Raw genomic sequence first — 23,775 nt, 5'->3', positions numbered from 1 at the left:
CCCTCTTGATATAATACAATCACATGGGGTACCAATATAGGCACCGATGAAGGTGATGCGGTGTTAAGGCCTTTTCTTTTGTCAGCAACAAGGTTGGTAAGGAAAACTGCTGTATTTTAGAAAACAACTTTACACTCTTGTCAGAAAGTGAACCACAATAGATGGATTTAATTTTGTTTAGATCTTTTGTAGCCTTTTTTGATAACTCCTGTGTATTAATCTTAAACACCTTATCCTTTCTCCTGCTTCTCATCATACCACCTACTGAATACTTTTAAAGGATGTAAAAGAGGGGAAAGCTAAAAACAGTTGCTTGTAGTAAAAAAAAATGGACAAGTACTTAATAGAAATACAAAACAATACTTTAATAACATCTGATAGCTGATCTTTGAGGAAAAACAAATACTTATCACGGTGCATAAAGTACTATGGGATTCCAATTAATCCAGAACTATAGCAGGATGTGAAACACTGATAGTGATGAGAAGAAATAACGAACAAAAGATCCCAGTAACACTAACTTTATATGTGCACCCTGGACACCAGCCAAGATTCAATGGGAAACCGCTACAAGACAAAACCTAGTCTTCATACAGACTTAAGCAAAACTGATGGAGATTTATACCCTGGAAAGTGCACACAAGATGGGTAAACCCAAATACTATGATTTACTGTATGAGTAACTCTCCAAGAATTTTTTTATTATAAGAGTTCAGAAAATTACGCAGCTTCATACATACCCCACTGCAGGCACCTCAGCCACGTAATAAACATCTTAAAATCTAAAGCACCAAGTAACTGCAATACAAAAAACAGAAGGGAATAACAACTGCAATACAGGGAGACAGACAGTTATAAAAGGAAGGGTACATGGTAATGCATACAGAATAAATGAAGCAACCTCAATGAATGATTAACTTCCTCACCAGGAAGCAGAGTAGAGGTTCTGAGAGGAGAGAGACTCTACCTGGTTAACATTACTCTAACAGATTTCTGTGACAGTAGACATATGCCAACAGCACAAAAAGTATTATGTTGATATAAACAATTTTTGGAGATAATTAAAAAATAAAAATAAACTGCTTATTCCAGGAAAAGACAGTGGGCCTCCAGGCCAACTCTGTAATATAGAATGGTCAGGCTCCTTTACTGGATGCATTGTTCAGCTGTCACATCTCTTTCACGCTTGCTCTTTCTCTTTGCTTTTTCCAGGAATACAAGACCATTCCCCAGCAACAAGAAACCAACAGCCAAAACATGTATCAAGAAATAAATGGAGCGCCAATAACGCATGGTCTCACTGTACGTAAGAAGCACGAATCCCATGCACATGTAGTCATAAGACCTCATCTTGAAGAACCACTGGACCCAGTCAAAGACAGACTTTCCAGTAGCAGAGAGACGTTCACGCAGCCCTCTTTCCATAGCATCCTCGGCAGCGAGGCACAGTGGGATGGTAAGGAAGCTAAGGTAGTAGCCAGGGTGGATTCCATGCCAGTATGCACTGATCAGCATTGTCCAGGCACTCCTGAAGGAAAGACAATGACATAAAAGCTGCAGGTTATGAAAATAAATATAATGCATGAAACAAACATGGAAGAACACAAGACTTAGGTTACTAAAGAGCAGTTATCAGATCAAACAGTTTACATTTAGGCAACAGGTTTCAGGACAAGTGTGTACCTAAACTTTTCAAGTATCCCAACTACAGAACACCCTAAGGTGTTACATTTTCTAAATTAAATCAATAAAGCATATGGATGAATGTTAAAAGCAACTCTACATCATTTTAAAATGAGGACTGTGCTACTACTCTGTCAGAATAAGATGCTGGCACAGAGGAGTTTAAAAAAAATCTTCACGATAACAGGCAGCAAAGTAGTCCAAGCTGTTGATATAAAAAAAAAACAATGCCAAATGTCCTCAACGTGCTATGCTAACCCTGGTCACTGCCAAGCATAGTATAATGAAGTGAGAACAAATACGATGTAGGAACCATGATAAACCTCTTAGCATCACAAACATATCCTTAACCTTCAGGCATACAAGCAATGTTACAAAAGAGGCTGCTGCTATCTCCCCATGGCAAAAACACCACTGACAAAAACTGCCCCAAGAATCACAGGGACTAGTAAGATAAGGCTGTAACGTAACGGAGATAGAAACAGTAGTAAATACTGTTAAAAGTTAATTCCCAGAAAAATAAGTAATCATTTTTCATAAACTCTCTCAATTCAAAGTTGATAACTGAAAGCATCTTTATTACAGGCATGCCTTCTAGATTTTATTTCTTCACAGTTCTTATGGAAAGTACCACACAAACTCCTTAGTGTAAAGAGTTGGTAAATGGGTTAAAACTATAGTCTCAGTTTAAAATGCACATATGCTTCCCTACGCATGGATCAAAGTATAAAGTGGATGAGACTATAACTTGCCAAGTATAGCTTCAGAAAAAAATGTTGGTGACTGTAGTTTCCCAAGGAAAGTCACTGCTGCCATTGTTCTACTATTGCAGCAGCAGTGATTTAAAGTTTGAAGGTCTTTCAATTTTCTTTGTTATTGCTCGATTATTAAAAAACAAAATGAAAACTCCAGCAAAGCTAGAACTTCCACTGAGTGACCTCCCAAAAATCTTGTGCAAGAGGCACATGGGATATATGCAAATGAACCTTATGAACATTAGGTGTTTCAGCTCACTGGCGATTCTGAATGCCCATGACTTGTCTCACTCATTGTTTTAGTTTGTTGTTTGGGATATTTTTGCAGTGACCCTAAGGATAATGGACATCAGCTGGGTATAACAGCTCGGTGTTTCTAATGCTTAGTCAAGGTCATAACAAGGCCGAAATATGCATATCCACAGCTAGTGGGGTTTGGCTTTACTGGCCTGAAATTGTCCATTAAAACGACGAAGCAAGTCATGGGCATTCAGAATCGCCAATGAGCTGAAACACCTGATGTTCATAAGGTTCATTTGCATATATCCCATATGCCTCTTACAAGGGGTTTGGGAGGTCACTCAGTGGAAGTACTAGCTTTGCTGGAGTTCTCATTTTGTTTTTTACTGATTGGTTTTTCAGTGACCTTCTCACTCATTGTTTTAGTTTATTGTTTGATTGTGGAATTAGTATTTAAGTAAAGGGGTGTGGTGGATGAATTCTCCTCTCCCCAACATGGTGGTTCAGGGGGATGTCCCCCCTCATACAAAACACTTTTATTTTCCTTTTCAGTGGGTTGAGGCTGCCATCAGTTCATTTCATCCAGTTGTAGCCTTGACCAGATTTTACTTGAGCAAGATGGTGGAATAGTGACTGCCTATCTCCACAATGCAGTTTTACCTGTCTGTGCACCGTTTCATACTGATGTTTTTAGTGGTATCGTCACCTTTCCACCTATTTTACAGCTGCAGTGCACTGTAGGCACCATTCCTTCGATTTACTCTGCTGAAAGCCACTTTCTGCATCAGGTTTCCAGACTCAAGTCAGACTGATACATGTGGTCGATTTTTTTTTCTTCAGCTACACTACAGCCACTTTTGCTGTTGTTTCTGCCACTGTCATTTCTTCTGCTGCACTGATTTTGGCCTGTAGTTCGCAGCCTCTGCATTTCTTCTAGCTGTTAGATCCACAAGATTTGCATGTTTTTAGATTATACTGCTGCTTTTGCTGATTTTCATTGTGAAGTGATTCGTTTAGTCTCCTTCACAGTCGCTATTTATTCGGCACTCTGCAGTCATTGTAGCACTACTTCAGTCGTCTGCTCGTTACTCTCAGCTTGTTTTCGGGAGTACTTGACCAAGAGGAGTTGCTTGATTTGGAATCCTGAAGCACTTAGTTCATCCTTGGCTCTTGTTTTTCAGTTAGCATTTCTGCTGTTTATGCCATACCCTCATTGTGGTGTCCAAGGTTTTTATCAAATAGTTTATTTGCCAGTGACTGCTTTACACCTCACTGCATTTTCTCTGCTGTGTATCTGTACATTTGATCCTGGGATACTATAAGTTAATCAGCTGTTATTAATTAAGCTGTCCAGGACGTTCATACAGTAGAGTATCCACTACAAATCCCACTACTTACAACCCATTTCCTTGAGGGTTGAGATCGGGGATGTACTTGCGGTTATCAATCCTTTCATTCTGGTTACATTTGAAGAAGGTGAGGAAACTACTCTGTTCAGTATGAAAGGAGGGATCTGTTTCTGAACAGAGGAATTATTTGAGTGAATTATCTATCAAGCCAGCAAATCTGGTTTGTGCTATGGTGAAGGTTTTATGAGTATTCATGATGTTTACAATTTTGTGAATGTGGAATAGTACCTAAGGTACCTTTATAAATTTCTTTAAGACAAACTACCTACTCTCAAGTGATACATTTGCAAGATACAAATCCCCACCAAACCCAGGTGACTCCACTGAATATGCAGAAACGTACACCACCACACTATACCAACATGTAAACAGCTGCACAGATGCAGCTACAACCCTGTAGGAACAAGTGCAGGGCAAACCACAGAAACAAATTCACACAGCAGAACCATAATATCAACAAGCTTTACAATAAAAGGAAGAGAATTTTGAAAGGTAAGAAGAAGAATTCCCAGAAAGTTAGAGTCCTTGTCACTGAAATAAACAAATCAGTAGCTTAATAAAATCCACTAAAGACAAGTTTCAGGCTAAAATAGCTACCTAAGCCAATGATAGTCACAAGGCCTTAATTCAGCTATGTTCATAATCTCAAAAGCACAATGTAGCAATGTGAACAATGTTACCTACACTGAGGCTGACAATACAGCCTACCTATCGGCTGATAAATTCAAGTCTAACTTTACCCCCCTCTCTTCCCTCCATCTGCCCCTCAGATATAACGGAATCTGGCTCACCTCCAACTATCATACAAGGCTAAATCCTAAAAATCACTGTCAAAAGCTAAAAATACTGCATCAATGGGTTCTGATAATATCCCTGGATGCATCTCAAACAGCATGAAGTACAATTTAGCCAACCTCCTAACAACACTGTTCAATCTCTGCCTCCATACATGTCTTGTTCCAAGAGAATGGAGAACAGCTACAGTAATTCCCCGCACAAGGGAGGACGTTCCACAGACCCATGCAATTACAAATCTACAAGTCTAACTAGCCTCATATAAAAAGCCATGGACAGACTCATTGTGGAAGTAAACAATGATATAGGTAACCTCCAAATACTGGCCCCATCTCAGTTTAGATTTGTCAAGGGCAGGTCATGCTCGCTTAACCTTGTGGACTTTTATGAAAAGGTCACCAAAGCAATGGATTAATAGAAAATGGTACACAATGCATACCTGGACCTGGCCAAAGCTTTTGATGCAATCCCCAACTCAGACACAGTACAAAAGCTAAATAAACTGGGAATAAACCCCTATATCACGCAATAGCTTGACAAATGACTCACAGATAGGACGCCAGAAATCAAAACATGGAATTTATCTACATAGAGAGAGATCAATTGCTAGTCGAGGCCCCAGGGTTCTTGCTGGGACCTCTCTTGTTTGCAACTTCTTACCAGAAGTAAAAGCTAATACCAAAGGTCTGTAGCTGGCAAGCTAGGAGCAATCAATGAATCCCCAGATGACTTAGCATCTTGCAAGAAGGTTTGTTCTAAATAACTATTGCCAAGACCATGGACTGAAACTAAATGCCAAAAAATGCATTACAGTATCTTTTGAAAAGTCACCTACACAGGGGGAATTACCACACTGACAATACGCCCATAACAGTTGACCCAAGTTATTTGAGATTTGGGAAAGTACAGTTGTGTAAGAACTTAACATAATGGTAGATGTCCTTATCTTTAATGTTGCAGTATTCCTTACAATAGGGATCCCCTGCCAAGGGCAGCCCGACATCTAGTCAGTATACTAAAGCCTTTAGATTGCTTAGGGTACACCAAACGTCACACATATAGCGTAGGGCATAAAAGTACCAGACATACCATCTACAAACAGAGAGCCCCAGTAGAAATGCCAGTCCAAGGAGTAGAGAGGTAACAAGCACATCCAGAAGAGAAAAGAACCAGGGAGAGGAGGGAGTGAATATTGCAACAGTGAAGAGAAGGCCATCTACCGTTATGGTAAGAACTGTACTATGTTCTTCCATTTCACTGTTGTAGTATTCCTTATAATACAGAGAGTGCAAAAGCTCAGGAGGAAGGATCAGCAGAGTCCTCTAGGAACCCATAAAGGAATGTCCCTTGCAAAACCAGCTCTAGCTTTGGATACCACATCCAACTTATAGTGTTTGGTAAATGTAAGCACAGAAATCCAGGTATCTGCCTCAAGAATAGAGTTGGTATCCAAACTGTTGAAAGCCACAGCCCTAGCAGAATGAGCCTTAACAGAAGAAGAAATGTTTTTGCCATGAAAGGAATAACAAAGAAATGGCTTTAGATATCCAAGAAGAAATAGTTTGCTTGGAAACAGCCAATCTTAAGGTTCTAGGATAAATGGAAACAAAGAGCCGAATAGATTTATGAAAAGTATTAGTCTTATCTAAATAAAATCTGAGTTGTCTATGTACATCCAAAGTGTGCAGCACTTTCTCGCTAGCAGACTGCAGAGATGGGAAAAATGTGGGCAAATAAATAGACTGATTAAGAAACGACTCATTCACCACTTTGGACATAAAAGAAGGCTTAGTATGAAGGGACGGTATGGCAGAAGTAAAGGCTAACAAAAGTACAGTCTTCCAAGAACAATGTTGTAGAAAACTGAAGCTGCAGGCTCAAAAGAAGCTTAGGTCATTTTTTTCCAAAACAAAATTAAGGTCCCAGGGAGGAGGGACAGGCTTCCTGGGAGGGCTAATATGAAGGACACAACCATTTAGCCTCAAATCTAGAAGCTAAAGGTGGTGATAAAGGCAGACAAGCAGAAATAGAGGACAATTGGGCCTTAACAGAAGAATAAGCCAACCCAGCATTGAGCAATAAGAAACAAACAGAAAACCTCTTCTACTTGGATAAGTATGATTTCCTAGCTGCGAGCTTCCCTACCTCCTGCAGGACCCTAAGCATGTCCCCAGAAAAAAAAAGGTGTTTGTATGGAATCAAAAGCCTATCACCCACAGTGTCAGTTGAAGAGTGAACAGGTGGGGATGGATGAGAGATCCCTTGTGTTGTGTGAGTAGGTCTACCCTGTGAGGTAACTTGTGATGATTGCCCTTGGCTAAATGCAGAAGAGGGAACCAATGATGTCTCGGCCAAAGGGCGTCACCAGCAAGATTTTTATAGCATGCAGCTTTATCTTGAACAGGAGTTTTGGAATAAGAGGAAGGGGAGGGAAGTATACCTCTCAACCTGGAAACATCAAAAATCTGGACAAAGGCCCATGAAAAATAGGTACAAATCTGTATGCTGATTAACATAAAATTTACATTAATAATTATGTAACCCCACCTACTCCAATGGAATTGTGGGATACCAACTTTCAAAGGCAAAATGAAGAACAGACAATGAAAATATGGCTCCAGCCCAGACCCTGTAGTAAATGGTAACCATTTTTTTTTAAATGTGTAGCAATTATGCTCACTGGGAAGGCAGAAGATGATGAGCCTTAGGATTTTGTTTTTGGTGACTTGCAGTATGTAGATTCTGTGGTAAAGGTAGGCTATTTAATGGTAGGCAATATATTTTAATCTTAGCAAAAGAATAATATAGTTTGCTAGGACCTCCAAAAGTTTTTCTCCATGGCTTACTGATCAGTGGCATAGCTTGAGTTTGTGCCGCCCGGGGCTGTCTTTGAGTTTGCCGCCCCTCCCCCCTCACAAAATCATGGTCAAATCACATGCGTCCTGCTTTACTTCTACAATGATTATTTGGATTTCATTTTAAACTTTTATTTTACATTTTATAACACAAATACTAATACACATATGCTAAGCAAGGCAATGCAGTCTCACAATGAAAGTAGAGACTTGGCATTAAAACTTCCAATGAAACTCACATTCATTGAAATGGCACTGAAACCCACATTCAAAGAAAATGCATCTGGTCAGTGTTGGATAAAGATTATCTTTGAGCTGTTTTCAAATCATACCCTTGCAGATGAAACATACATGTGTTCTTTGATACACCTTCCCGATTGTATTAAATTACATTTCTTTGAACATTTTTCCAGTAAGTAATGAAACAAAATGCATGAACCAATAATGACAAAACTGCCCAATTCAGGGCATTTCCATCATAAAAGTCTACTCAGTCTCAAACTTCTACAATCCACCAGTATCAGTAAATACACACAATCTCTGCAGAAGTAAAAGTCATCTAAATAATTTCACATTAAAGAGATCTGTAACTAATGAAGGCTGCTGCTAGCAAACAACTTAATATTTAATTGTTTCATCTACAAATAAAATGCCTGTTACCCTTGGGGAATAAATAGCCTATGTTACATTAAAACAAATGGTAAGCTAGTAATATTGTAATAGGGAATGGATGTCAAACTGATAAAAGGTTGATAAGTTACTGGTATCTCCACCAAAGAGGACATTCTCAAGACTGAAGCATCCACCCCCTTTAAAAGTACAACACAGTACAGTATCAACAATCCATCTATATACTGTAGGAGTAGAACCCACAGCCCTCTGCATCAAAAGCAAGTATTCTACCTGTTGTACTACTAACAAGACAAACAAACTTGGCATAAGCAGCACTAAACTTCTCGAACCCTGAAGAACTATGCAGCACGAGAAATCTGGAAGAAGCCAAAATTTATTGGGGGGGGGGGACAAAAGCCCAGCACCAGAAGCATATTTTAAACATTGCTTGTGACACACACACACACACACACACACACACACACACACACACACACACACACAAATGCCTGCCATTAAGTCAAAGCATGTTAATCACACACAATTAAAGCAGTAATACCAGAATGCCTGCCATTAAGTTAAAGCAGTAATGCCAGAATGCCTGCCATTAAGTTAAAGCAGTAATGCCAGAATGCCTGCCATTAAGTCAAAGCGTTAATTACAGTTATTCTCCTGCCGTTTCTACATCACACCAAATGCCTGCTGTTTCTATAAATGTAAAAGACTGCCCTACAGCCGTTCTCTCGCCCATATAAAATTAAGAGGAGGAGGAAGCCTGCAGCTGCCGTTTCTCAAAAATACTGGCTGTAGCCTGTAGCTAATCACACTCCTGCCATTTCTGTCACACAGTAGTTGGATTTTCTGTTTAAACCGTGTGTTTTCTCCAATTCGAATTAAAGTGGTTAGCTCTTTTCGTTTTATACACTGCACATTGCAAGGGCAGAGGTGAAGGTGTAATAATTAAAGTGAAATTGTTACTATTAAAAACTGTAAGCAAAATGGACTAACAAGGCTTAATTTCAATACAAGAGCTAGAAGTGTGCGTGTGGTCTGCACTCTGGATGGTTTGCAGCGGTTTTAGGCAGAAGACTTCCAGAACTGCATTTATAACGTACTTAAAATAGAAACGACTTTTTCACTTTCAGGCTTGCAATGCCCATCACAGGTATATGGACAGTACCGCTCAACCTTTTTAAACCAAAAAGTGTGGCTCGGTGAGTGTGTGCTAAACTCAGCATAAATTATTAATGAGTTGCATCATGTGATCAAACTAGAAGTACAAACACTGAGAAATCAGTGCAGTACATTTTTAATGTTTGCAGGTTAGAGCTAATAAATTACATTTTTATTAAATATATACATCATAAATCCTTGTTTATTGAACAGTGTGGAAACTGGTCTTTACTCTGTAGTACAAGGGATTTCCAGAGGAGACAAAATGTGTGTGCAGATCACTTGGTGGGTATGCTAAGTAGTTGCAGGCTCAGTCAAGCAAGTCTCACTGACATACAATGTGCGTCGTCAATGAAAATAAACAGCATTTTAAAGGGTCAGCGGATAGTAACATTTAATTACTATACCATACTAGCCTCTGATTTTGTGGAGCAACTAGTCAGGTTTACATAGACAGTGGTAAACTGCACCTGCGCTCTTCTCTTGGACATATGTACTTATGTTTCATCTGAGAACATTCTTAAGTTAGGAATGAAATTATACACAGAATACAGAATATTCAGCAACAATCAACACTACGCCATTAAACTGAATGGGTCACGTCTGTGTCTTTGTATCTGGAAGGAAAAGCAATACGGATGTCTTGGCCATTGCTTAGTACTATCCAAAGGTTGCCAGAATTAAATGCATACAATTCATAAGTGGATAGCAACATAGTTGAGGAAACAGCTACCAGTAATAATTATGTTTCAGTACATTGGAGTTGGATTCCTGATTTGCGGTATTAAAAATAGTTTTGATCTGCAGAATTTAGCAAGCATAGTCTATAATGAGAAAAAAAAAATCTTCTTATGAGCTGGGCAGCAGCCTAACTTGTGGAGCGTGTAGATAACTGGCTGCAACCTGTAGCTGTTATCCTGTTAAGCAAGTGAACGCTTCTCTAAAATGTAATAGCAGTCACACTCTTGCCGTTTCTCTATCACAGTTGCACACTAATGCCTGAAAAGTTTCTCTAAATTTAAAAGCCTGAAGCCATTTAGTAAATAAGTGTGTCACACTGTCTCTCGACTTTCGTACATAAAAGTTTAATTTACATTACAAGCCTGCAGCCCTTGAGTAAATAACCATGCAACGTTTCTCTCGCACATATAAGTTAAGTTTGCTTTACAGTTTTTACCTGAAAGAGAAGACGGGGCCTGGGGAAGAAAGATGAGCTGTGCACTGCCTGACCACCGCTAATGTTATCGCGTACTAATCGTGTTATCGCATGTGATGATGTCAGGAAGCTTAAAAAGAATAAATAAATAAAATAAAGGTGCCACCTGGGAATTTGTGGCACCCCAATATTTTGCCCTCAAAACCGGTATTTATCGAGAATTTCGGCAGAGTTGAGAGGTATGGAGGGAAGGCATAAAGAATCGTGCCTTCCAAGGAAAAGAGAGGGCATCTATTTTCCAGACTGGAGAACCTGGGGCTCTGGCACAAAAACAAGGAACTTGCCTGTTCAGAGAGGAGGCAAAAAGATCTACTTGAGGAGTATTCCACTGGTGGACAATGTCCAGAAACACATCCCTGTGAAGCATCCACTCCTGGGACTGTGTTATGGACCTGGTTCATAGGTAGATACTAGGCTATCGGCCCTGGGGCCTATATAAGCCTAGCCAGAAAGGTTCCCTGGTTTCGCCATCCAAGAAAATTATTTTCCTGTGCCCCTGTCAAGCAGTGCTGCAGAAGTGACCCCCAGGGTGAATTTTCTATTTCCCATCCAGTTGTCAAGGTTTTTCTTAAAGAGGGCCAATTAGGAGCTTTGCCTGACATGAATGGGTAGTTTGTTCCAGAGCATGGGAAGTCTCTGGGACAGGAATCTATCCCTCCAGCATGTTCTGTTTATTGTGGTGACAAGGTTTAGGTCCCTGGAGCATGTGGTTCGGACAGATTGGGATTTCTTTAAGTGTAGCATGTCCAACAGCTGACCTGATCAAACAGTCTGCCACAAGGTTCTGACCTGAGGGAACGTAAACTGCCTGAAGCAGCACACGATACTGGACAGTTCCCACACTAGAACGGAGAACTGGCACAGGAGATAAGATCTTGTCCCCCCTTGCTTGTTGACAGTATTGTATGCAAACACCTAGAGAGGCAGGCCCTGGGAAGAATAGAGGGTGAAATGCTAGAAGAGCTCTCATCTCTTTGACATTGGATGTGGTCTTTCCTTTGTTGAGGCGACCAAAGATCCTATACCTTTACAGACATGAAGGATGCTCCCCATCCCAAGTCTGAAGAGTCTGAGAACAGCTCCTGAGGGGGAAGAGGCAGCCCTGCATTGACAGTCAACTGCCAGATCCATAACTGAAATTCCAGCTTGAGGTATGGAAGAAGAGGAACAAAGAAGTTGAGGGGATGAGAATGCCGAAACCAAACTGACTTTAAAAAAACACTGAAGTTGTCTCGTGGAGTTTTTCAAAAGGGGGAGCATAGGAATAACACATGACATAAAACCTAGAGCTCTTAGAAACTCCCTGGCTGCGAATGAGGTCAGTGGAAGAAGGAATTCAAAGAAGGAAATGAAAGTTGAGGCCTTGGGAGGAGGCAGGGATGTCAGCATTGGAACAGTCTGGATCCTGCACCCCAGAAATACATGATCCTGTGAAGGAGTCCGAAAGCACTTCTGGAAATTTACAGTGAACCCCAGGCTATGCAGGAGAGAAATGGCAACGCGAAGATACTGCTGTAGAATCTCTGAAGAGGATCTGAAAAAGCATATCACCTAAGTAAAGAAAAACCTGTATCCCCTTAGCCTGCAACAAGCAATTGCAGGAGTGAGGCATTTGGTAAATACCCTTAGGGCAATAGAAAGGCCAAAGGGCAAAGCAAAGAACTGAAAATGTCAGGAAGCAGCAGAGAAATGTAAAAACTTCCTGACAAGGGGATTAATACGGACATGAAGATAGGCATCCCTGAGGTTCAGAGAGATTAGAAAAGCCAGAAGCAGCAGCAGAGGGAACACAGTCTAAAGGGACAAAATCCAAAAGGAAGGGACCTTCAGAAAGGTGTTTAGGTAAGATCAGAATGGGTCTCCAAGTCCCTTCTTTCCTGGGGACCAAGAACATTCTGGAGTAAAACCCCTCCCCCTTTTGAAAACTGGAACTTCCTGAATAGTTCCCTATATCAAAAGATCCTGAAGCACACCTGGAAACTGTTCCTGAGGGGGCTGAGGAATGCCCATGAAAGGGGAAGAGATTTCCAGACCATACAGTACCCTAGGTGGACAATCGACAGAACCCAGGAATCCTGAGTAATCTTTAACCAAACTGGAAGGGACAAGGAAAGATGAAGAAAAAGATGAATGTGACTGAGAAGAACAGGATTTTCAGACTGCACCTGGTTTGTCAGGAAAATGAGATTTCTGTGTCACAGATGTCTGGGTAGCTTTAGCAGGAGAAGCCTGTTTTTCATCCTTTTTACCCTTGGGAGAGGGCGAGACTGCCTACGGACAAAGGCTGGCTTATTATGGTAATTCCTTTTAAATTTAGGCACAGGAGAGACAAAAACTTGCTTTAGTTCCTGTAAGGCCTTGCCCTTGTCCTGTAGAGACTTAAACAAATTAGCAGCAGCTGCACCAAATATCTGCTTGTTATCTGGAGAGGCATCCATCAACTTAGCTTTAATATCATCAGGCAAAAGTTGAAGCCAAAGCCAGGAATATCTCATCATCACACAACCAAAAATGGCAGCTATAGAAGATGCATCTGCTGCATCATAATTGCACTTAAAAGAATGGCAAGCAACCTGAGAAGAAGTCCCAAACAAGGAGAGAACAGAATTCTTTTCTGGAATTAAGAAGGTCAGAAATTACCTGACAGGCCTGGGAAAGAAATGCCAAAATATATCTTAAGCTATGACCCTCATAACTGACAGCCCTAAAGGCAAGGGTAGTTGAGGTACATACCTTCTTATCCAGCCTTTCCATGGCTCTGCTATCTTTATCAGAAGGAAGTAACTTCATAGAAGGGAGTAACTGAAATGGCTTGTCAGATGCCAGACACCACAGAGGGGTCCAGCAGAAGGACAATTATATAGAGAAATTTGCAATAATCATGCACCCTAAAAAAACCTATCAGGTTTTTGAGGAACCGGGGGCTGGGAATCTGGAGCAGGAGATGCAGTGGAAAAGGCATGCAACAAGGCAGCCAAAACAGGAGGAACAGCAGAAGGTCTAGGAGAGTCCATTTGTAGAAACTCGTAATACCTTTTCTGAACCTCAGAAACCTGGGCAGAATCCTATTTAAAAAATTCCATCATTATGGAAATTGTGTCCCCAAAATTAATTCCTCTTCCTCAGAACCACAGTCTAAGGGAGAAGGAATCTGGAAAGAATAAGCAATGGATTTCTCATCTGAATCCACCTCCTTCACAGAGGAATACTGTTCCTTAGGCCTTTTAAGGGGGAAGAGGACCAAGGTGAAGCAGGAACAGAAAATCCCTGAGGAGGCTTCAAAGCCATAATGGCATTAAACAACTGCTCAGTAAAATTCTGCCATTCACTTTGAAGGTCCTTAGGAGCAGGAGAAACATGTTTTGTTTTTTCTTTTTTTCTTTTCAAAGGGATGTCCAATATGCTGGCCTCCGAAGCATTTGTGGCAGAGGAGTCCAACAAAGGAGTCGGGTGATCCTCCAGGCTTTCACTAGCCTCAAGAGAAACATCCAGCAGAGGTAGTACAGTGGAAGAGAATTAGCCCTATATATTTCTTGGCCTTCTTCTTCGCAGATGGCTGACCCGCAGAGTGGGATGTTCATTCCACCTGGGAATTCGTGGCACCCCAATATTTTGCCCTCAAAACCGGTATTTATCGAGAATTTCGGCAGAGTTGAGAGGTATGGAGGGAAGGCATAAAGAATCGTGCCTTCCAAGGAAAAGAGAGGGCATCTATTTTCCAGACTGGAGAACCTGGGGCTCTGGCAGAAAAACAAGGAACTTGCCTGTTCAGAGAGGAGGCAAAAAGATCTACTTGATGAGTATTCCACTGGTGAACAATGTCCAGAAACACATCCCTGTGAAGCATCCACTCCTGGGACTGTGTTATGGACCTGGTTCATAGGTAGATACTAGGCTATCGGCCCTGGGGCCTATATAAGCCTAGCCAGAAAGGTTCTCTGGCTTTCGCCATCCAAGAAAATTATTTTCCTGTGCCCCTGTCAAGCAGTGCTGCAGAAGTGATCCCCAGGGTGAATTTTCTATTTCCCATCCAGTTGTCAAGGTTTTTCTTAAAGAGGGCCAATGAGGAGCTTTGCCTGACATGAATGGGTAGTTTGTTCCAGAGCATGGGAAGTCTCTGGGACAGGAATCTATCCCTCCAGCATGTTCTGTTTATTGTGGTGACAAGGTTTAGGTCCCTGGAGCATGTGGTTCGGACAGATTGGGATTTCTTTAAGTGTAGCATGTCCAACAGCTGACCTGATCAAACAGTCAGCCACAAGGTTCTGACCTGAGGGAACGTAAACTGCCTGAAGCAGCACACGATACTGGACAGTTAGTTCCCACACTAGAACGGAGAACTGGCACGGAGAACTGGCACAGGAGATAAGATCTTGTCCCCAATTGCTTGTTGACAGTATTGTATGCAAACACCTAGAGAGGCAGGCCCTGGGAAGAATAGAGGGTGAAATGCTAGAAGAGCTCTCGTCTCTGACATTGATGTGGTCTTTCCTTTGTTGAGGCGACCAAAGATCCTGCACTTTTACAGACATGAAGGATGCTCCCCATCCCAAGTCTGAAGAGTCTGTGAACAGCTCCTGAGGGGGAAGAGGCAGCCCTGCATTGACAGTCAACTGCCAGATCCATAACTGAAATTCCAGCTTGAGGTATGGAAGAAGAGGAACAAAGAAGTTGAGGGGATGAGAATGCCGAAACAAACTGACTTTAAAAAAACACTGAAGTTGTCTCGTGGAGTTTTTCAAAAGGGGGAGCATAGGAATAACACATGACATAAAACCTAGAGCTCTTAGAAACTCCCTGGCTGTGAATGAGGTCAGTGGAAGAAGGAATTCAAAGAAGGAAATGAAAGTTGAGGCCTTGGGAGGAGGCAGGGATGTCAGCATTGGAACAGTCTGGATCCTGCACCCCAGAAATACATGATCCTGTGAAGGAGTCCGAAAGCACTTCTGGAAATTTACAGTGAACCCCAGGCTATGCAGGAGAGAAATGGCAACGTGAAGATGCTGCTGTAGAATCTCCGAAGAGGATCTGAAAAAGCATATCACCTAAGTAAAGAAAAACCTGTATCCCCTTAGCCTGCAGCAAGCAATTGCAGGAGTGAGGCATTTGGTAAATACCCTTAGGGCAATAGAAAGGCCAAAGGGCAAAGCAAAGAACTGAAAATGTCAGGAAGCAGCAGAGAAATGTAAAAACTTCCTGACAAGGGGATTAATACGGATATGAAGATAAGCATCCCTGAGGTTGAGAGAGATTAGAAAAGCCAGAAGCAGCAGCAGAGGGAACACAGTCTAAAGGGACAAAATCCAAAAGGAAGGGACCTTCAGAAAGGTGTTTAGGTAAGATCAGAATGGGTCTCCAAGTCCCTTCTTTCCTGGGGTCCAAGAACATTCTGGAGTAAAACCCCTCCCCCTTTTGAAAACTGGAACTTCCTGAATAGTTCCCTATGTCAAAAGATCCTGAAGCACACCTGGAAAAAATGCCAACTGTTCCTGAGGGGGCTGAGGAATGCCCATGAAAGGGGAAGAGATTTCCAGACCATACAGTACCCTAGGTGGACAATCGACAGAACCCAGGAATCCTGAGTAATCTTTAACCAAACTGGACGGGACAAGGAAAGATGAAGAGAAAGATGAATGTGACCGAGAAGAACAGGATTTTCAGACAGCACCTGGTTTGTCAGGAAAATGAGATTTCTGTGTCACAGATGTCTGGGTAGCTTTAGCAGGAGAAGCCTGTTTTTCATCCTTTTTACCCTTGGGAGAGGGCGAGACTGCCTACGGACAAAGGCTGGCTTATTATGGTAATTCCTTTGAAATTTAGGCACAGGAGAGACAAAAACTTGCTTTAGTTCCTGTAAGGCCTTGCCCTTGTCCTGTAGAGACTTAAACAAATTAGCAGCAGCTGCACCAAATATCTGCTTGTTATCTGGAGAGGCATCCATCAACTTAGCCTTAATATCATCAGGCAAAAGTTGAAGCCAAAGCCAGGAATATCTCATCATCACACAACCAAAAGTGGCAGCTATAGAAGACGCATCTGCTACATCATAATTGCACTTAAAAGAATGGCAAGCAACCTGAGAAGAAGTCCCCAACAAGGAGAGAACAGAATTCTTTTCTTTGGAATTAAGAAGGTCAGAAATTACCTGACAGGCCTGGGAAAGAAATGCCAAAATATATCTTAAGCTATGACCCTCATAACTGACAGCCCTAAAGGCAAGGGTAGTTGAGGTACATACCTTCTTATCCAGCCTTTCCATGGCTCTATCTTTATCAGAAGGAAGTAACTTCATAGAAGGGAGTAACTGAAATGGCTTGTCAGATGCCACAGACACCACAGAGGGGTCCAGCAGAAGGACATTTATATAGAGAAATTTGCAATAATCATGCACCCTAAAAAACCTATCAGGTTTTTGAGGAACCGGGGGCTGGGAATCTGGAGCAGGAGATGCAGTGGAAAAGGCATCCAACAAGGCAGCCAAAACAGGAGGAACAGCAGAAGGTCTAGGAGAGTCCATTTGTAGAAACTCGTAATACCTTTTCTGAACCTCAGAAACCTGGGCAGAATCCTATTTAAAAAATTCCATCATTATGGAAATTGCGTCCCCAAAATTGATTCCTCTTCCTCAGAACCACAGTCTAAGGGAGAAGGAATCTGGAAAGAATAAGCAATGGATTTCTCATCTGAATCCACCTCCTTCACAGAGGAATACTGTTCCTTAGGCCTTTTAAGGGGGTAGAGGACCAAGGTGAAGCAGGAACAGAAAATCCCTGAGGAGGCTTCAAAGCCATAATGGCATTAAACAACTGCTCAGTAAAATTCTGCCATTCACTTTGAAGGTCCTTAGGAGCAGGAGAAACATGTTTTGTTTTTTCTTTTTTTCTTTTCAAAGGGATGTCCAATATGCTGGCCTCCAAAGCATTTGTGGCAGAGGAGTCCAACAAAGGAGTCGGGTGATCCTCCAGGCTTTCACTAGCCTCAAGAGAAACATCCAGCAGAGGCAGTACAGTGGAAGAGAATCAGCCCTATATATTTCTTGGCCTTCTTCTTCGCAGATGGCTGACCCGCAGAGTGGGATGTTCATTCCATAATGTCTTTTGCTAAAAGCTTAAGACATTGGTTCTCTAACTATACAGCCAAAGAGGAAAGACTACGCGAAGTCTTTGGGACGAAAGCCTGACAAATGGAACAGGACGTATGGTCGTGGAGAGCACAGAGACAAAATAAGCACTGCTTGTGATGATCTTTATGGGGAGTCTGCTCCCACACTGGCATTTACCTTTTCTGGATGACATGAGCTCCACAAGCAACAAAACAATAGGAAAAAAGATAAAAGCAAAACCCCCAATGGGGCACTTATCTGAAAACACCTTGGAGAACCAGCAAACGGAGTTGGTGTTCAGCCCGACATCAAAGATGTTGTTCGGACTGTCAGCAAAGAAGCCCTGAGGATGGTACATCTGAACATCACCTTTATGCCCTAGGCTACACATGGGGAGCATACATGCAACATGCAGCATACCCAAAGCAACCTAATGGTCTTGGTACATCAGCCAGACGTCAGGCTGCAGCGGATCCCTATTATAAGGAATATTTCAACAGTGAAATGGAAGGACATATTGTGTGGACAGTGATGTAACTTTTGACCAACATGTGCCAGTTGTCATAAGAAAGTCCTTTTATACTGCACAGCTTATAAATGAGGAAACTGTGTCGAGATCTATGGATGTCATTGTTCCACTTTACTCATCCCACATTAGGTCAGTCTGAGTATATGCCCTCTTTGGCATCTATCTGTCCAAACACATGCAGCAACTGGAACATCCACAGAGATACCTTACTAAAAGGATACAAGGCCTAAACATGTCCTAAATGACAGACTCAAAGCCCTGTCACTATACTCTTGTGTCTTGCAGACTGCTAATGATCTGTGTCTGGCATACAAGGCATCCTCCTTCTAAATACTGATGGATTTACTGTACATCCGCAAGTCAAATTTCATCAGAAATACTCAGTCTAGGGATCTAAATCTCTTCTGCAACATCAACAGAACAGTTTGGAAGGACATGTTTATCTCAGAGGATACTGATGTTCTGGAACAGACTCCTCATGCATATAAAACAAAGCTCACCTCTGTCCATATTCAAGTGCAACTTGGATCTAAGGATGGGAAACAGAAAATATACCCCAGAACTGTCCCTGTATTACTAATGGACAGATGCAACTTCTAAATGCTTTACGCCATGCATAGATCCCCTCAAATTATCTACAATACAATCCCAGTTAGTCAAACTGAGTGTAATATATAATTACTGTGGGATGGGTAAAGCCAATCTAACACCAAATGAGGAAATTGGCTAGGCTTAAAACGACAGCTAGCCTACTTCTTACCTATGAACCTATAAATATTCATGGTCTCGGTGAGAACAAATGGTGAACAAACAGTAAGTTCATTAAAGGTTCATAATAATTACTGAACTTCACTTTAACTACTAATACTTAATCTTTCTTTTCTTAAGAAAATAAGCATTAAATACCTTCAAGGCTTCCCTAGTGGTAAACAGAAATATGGTACATTGTAACTTTTTGGGCTTCTCAGCTAATCTGCTCACAATTGCAGCAAGGAAAAAACAAACTTCTTAATTTTAACCTTTCAGTTACTACTAAATTTACTTGCAGTGCAGTGACAGAATTCCTGGTAGCTGCCTTAGGAGCACTGTTCCACTGTAAATGATGCTTATGTACTTTCAAATATATAAGCTCCAGAAAACAAATGTCAACTTCCACAGATATATTTTTACACTTTTGGACTACGTGTAGCATCAGGATGTTTGTCAGAATGCTAAGTACACAACACAGACAGTGAAATGAACTTTTAGCCTTTATGTTTTCATTCAAACTGACTTTCTAAAAGGAAAGAATACTTGTGTAAAATCTTACCATAACTATAGATGTCCTTCTCTTCTACATGCTGCAGTATTCATTACATGACGGAGTTCGCCTCTGGCGGACTTGTACACCCAGCCAGTATACCCAAGTCTTAAGGCTACTGAAAGGTACATGTGACGCTGGACATCATCCAATGTACACTGGTCAAAAAGAGAAGTTCAGTATAAAGCAGACATCAGCAAGCACCAACCTCAGAACTGAATGCCGCCAAGCAACAGCCTGGGCTAAGGTGAAAGAACATGCTACCAGGGAAATAGGCAAATATCGGGGGAAGGTAGGGGAGGGAAAGTAATACTGCAGCATACAGAACAGAAGGACATCTGAGCACTTCAGACCAGTGACAAGTGGAGTACCACAGGGTTCAATCCTGGGTCCTCTCCTGTTAGGTATCTACTTTCCTGAAGTACAGGCTAACACAGAGGGTCTTTGGCTAACGAAGTTCGCAGATGACTGCAAACTAGGAGCCATAATCTAACTCCCAACGATGTGGACATCCTACAAAAGGGCCTCAATGAAACAGATGCCTGGTAAAGCCATGGCCTCAAGCTCAATTCCAAAAAGTGCACTGTCATTCCCTTTGGTAAAAACTCTATACCCATGAGCTACCACATAGGTGGTAGTCTACTTAACACCGAAAGTGTGACAAGAGACCTTGGGACACAGGTGGACAAGTAGTCTCTCCTTTGATAATCACATCGCCACAGTACTCAGGAAATCCTTCTACGTGGCACACCTCATCACAAAAGGTTTCTCATCCAGGAAAAAAAGAGGTCATTGTTCCCCCTCTATTCGTCACTCATTAGACCCATTTTGAGTACAACACCCCTTTTGGTATGTACCTCACAAGACATCTACAACAACTGGAAAGGCCGGAAAAATGCCTCACAAAGAGGATTACTGGACTCAAACGGATACCCTATGCAGACAGTCTCTAAAAACTCCAGCTTTACTCTGTCACATATTGCCTATTCAGAGGCGATCTCTGCCTAACATACAAAGCTATGTCAAACCCAGAGCTGTTGGACATCCTCCACGTAAAGAAATCCCAATCCCTCCGAGCTACACGCTCTAGAGACCTAAACCCTGTCACCACAATAAACAGAACATGCTGGAGGGATAGATTTCTGTCCCAGAGACTTCCCATACTCTGGAACAAACTACCTACCTATATCAAACAAAGCTCCTCATTAGCACTCTTCAAGAAAAATCTTGATGATTGGAAGGGAAATAGAAAATTCACCCCGGGGATCACCTCTGTGGCTCTGCTAGACAGGAGCACAGAAAAATAATTTTCTTGGGTAGCGAAAGCCAGGGTACCTTTTTGGCTAGGCTTATATAGGCCCTAGGGCCAATAGCCTAGTACTTACCTATGAACCTATGGTTATGGTAAGACTTTACACAACTATTCTATGTCCATCTATTCATATGCTGCAGTATTCGTTCATGAAGGAGAATGCCAAAGCTCACGCATAGGGAAAGTGTGGGTGGAGGACCAGAAGCATTTTCTACAAAGCCATGCATAATAGCTCTGGCAAATCCAGTCCTGGACCTGGACAGGACATCCAAATTTATAGTGTTTAGTGAAGGTATGTACCTAGGACCAGGAAGCTGCCTCCAGGATAGAGTTAAGTGTCCAAGCCTTTAAAGAAGGCTCCAGGTGAGGGCACTGTCCTAGTAGTGTGTGCCTTCACAGGGTAAGAAAGGCTCTTTCCATTGGAAGAATAACAGAAAGAAATCGCTTTAGAGATCCAAGAGGAAATAGTCTGCTTGGAAACAGGTTGCCCCAAGGCCCATGGGTGGTAAGAGACAAACAAGTGCTCAGATTTGCAGACAGATTTGGTTCTGTCTAGATAGCATCTGAGTTGCCTGTGTACATCCACAGTATGCAGAATCCCCCAAAGTGGAGGACTGAGGAGAAGGAAAAAAAGGAAGGAAGGTTGACAGACCGACTGAGGGATAATTCATTAACCACCTTGGGCATAAAAGGGGGATTAGTGTGTAGAGATAACCTGTCCCTGTGGAATACTGTAAAGATGGGATTCGGCATCAAACCCTGCAACTCAGAGACCCTTCTGGCGGAAGTAATGGCCACTAACAGAACAATTTTCCAAGTACAGTGTTGTAGGAATCCCATTCGGCCTTCCTGAAAACATTGGAGAACATGAAGATCTCTCCGAACACCATTATATTGGGCGACTTCAACTACCCGAACATTGACTGGGAGCACTACTCAAGCCCCAGCACCTTAGCCCAAAGATTCCTGGAAATTATAAACTCAAATGCTATGGAACAACTAGTCACCACTCCCACAAGAGGGGACAACATACTAGACCTGTTCATTACCAACATGGGGACTCTATGCTCCACATCAGAAGTATATCCCTCATTGGTAAGATCAGACCGTAAATTAATTTCACTGGATGTCCACATCCCGACCCCACCCCCAGCCTAGAAAACCACAGTGAAAAACTTCTCAAAAGCGAACTTCTCACTTCTCAAAACCGAAGTGGAATCCTTGAAGGCCCCAGGGCCAGTGGAAACTACAGCCCAAACTGCAGAATCCTATATAAATGCATTCTACGGACATCTCCAGGAATGCATGGATCATCACTATCCCAAACAAAACCAAGACCCAATCATCCAAAGGCAGGCGTCCAGTCTGGTGGACCCCTGCCATAAATAAACTGTACAACAGAAGGAGGAAGCTACTACATGATAGAGCAAAATCCCTAATAGGGAAGGCATCTCTGATCAGTACTAGCAAAAAATTACGATCCCTCATAAAATCCTCCAAGGCCATCTTTGAGAGAAAAATTGCACAGGACACCAAAGACAATCATAAAGCTTTTTTCAGTTATGTTAGAAACCTGGGATGCAACTCCCAGGCTTGTTCCGAGTTGATTCTAAATGACAAAAAATACACTGAACCCACAGACATCGCCAATATCCTGGCAGACAGGTTCAGTGCAAACTTCTCCACCCCCTCCCCCCCAAAAGAGCAAGTATCTATCCCGGCAAAGGGCTGCCTCCCAAACATCTCAGATGCTCAGGTGAAGGCTGCCCTCTCCAAAGCAAAAAACACTGCTTCCATGGGACCAAATGGCGTCCCAGGTTGCGTCCTACATGAACTAGAAGAGGAACTAATCCCTCAAATAAAACAGCTATACAATCTCAGCCTCACTACAGGATATGTGCCCAAAGAATGGCATACAGCAACAGTGGTCCCACTCCACAAAGGTGGAGCCTCTACGGACCCTGGAAACTATCGCCCCATAAGCCTGACTAGCTTAGTCTGCAAGGCTATGGAGAGGATCATCATGGAGCTCATAAACAAAGACATTGGGGACCTACAGACACTAGATCCTACCCAGTTCGGCTTTGTCAAGGGCAGATCCTGCCTTTTGAACCTGGTTGACTTCTTTGAAACAGTCACCAAAGCCATAGATGAAGGGAAGGTAGTCCACACAGCCTATCTGGACCTTGCAAAGGCATTTGACACAATACCCCACTCGGGCATCATAGATAAGCTATCCAGCTTAAATATAAACCCTATGTCACAAGATGGGTCGCAAACTGGCTCAAAGACAGAACCCACAGAGTGAGAGTTGCTGGAGCCATGTCAGACTCAAAACCGGTCACAAGTGGCGTCCCACAGGGTTCTGTCCTGGGACCACTCTTGTTCGGTATATACTTTCCAGGTACAGGCAACGTGGGAGGACTATGGCTCACCAAGTTCGCAGACGACTGCAAACTGGGCGCCATAATCAACTCTCCAGCTGACGCAAACATCCTTCAAAAAGGTCTCAGAGACAGATAACTGGTGCCAGTGCCATGGTTTAAAGCTAAATGCCAAAAAATGTATAGTCATACCCTTTGGCAAAAACAATGTGCCCACAAATTACCACATAGGCGGAAACCCATTAAGTACAGAGAAAGTCATTAGGGACCTGGAGACCCAAGTTGATAGCAATCTCTCCTTTGAAAACCACATTGCCAAAGTGGCTAGAAAGACCTTCTACATAGCCCACCTCATCACGAAGGGTTTCACATCTAGATCAAGAGAGGTAATCGTGCCCCTTTATTCATCC

The 23,775-nt window shown here is 42.2% G+C and overlaps 1 protein-coding gene across 1 annotated transcript in view; it reads right to left on the bottom strand.

Annotated features, from left to right (window-relative positions):
* Positions 1 to 340: 340 nt before the first annotated feature.
* MBOAT7 (membrane bound O-acyltransferase domain containing 7) overlaps positions 341 to 23,775 on the bottom strand; it is a 303,330-nt gene continuing 279,895 nt past the window's right edge. Inside the window, exon 8 of the mRNA XM_044079454.1 lies at positions 341 to 1,528. Coding sequence (XP_043935389.1) covers positions 1,147 to 1,528 — 382 coding nt within the window. The 3' untranslated portion in view covers positions 341 to 1,146. The remainder of the gene's footprint in view (positions 1,529 to 23,775) is intronic.

Source organism: Protopterus annectens, chromosome 1.part1, assembly GCF_019279795.1.
Source record: "Protopterus annectens isolate FY-2018-M chromosome 1.part1, PAN1.0, whole genome shotgun sequence".
In the NCBI taxonomy this organism is placed as follows: domain Eukaryota; kingdom Metazoa; phylum Chordata; order Ceratodontiformes; family Protopteridae; genus Protopterus; species Protopterus annectens.
Note: the sequence above shows the minus strand (reverse complement) of the source record. Positions and strands in the feature narration are given on the sequence as shown.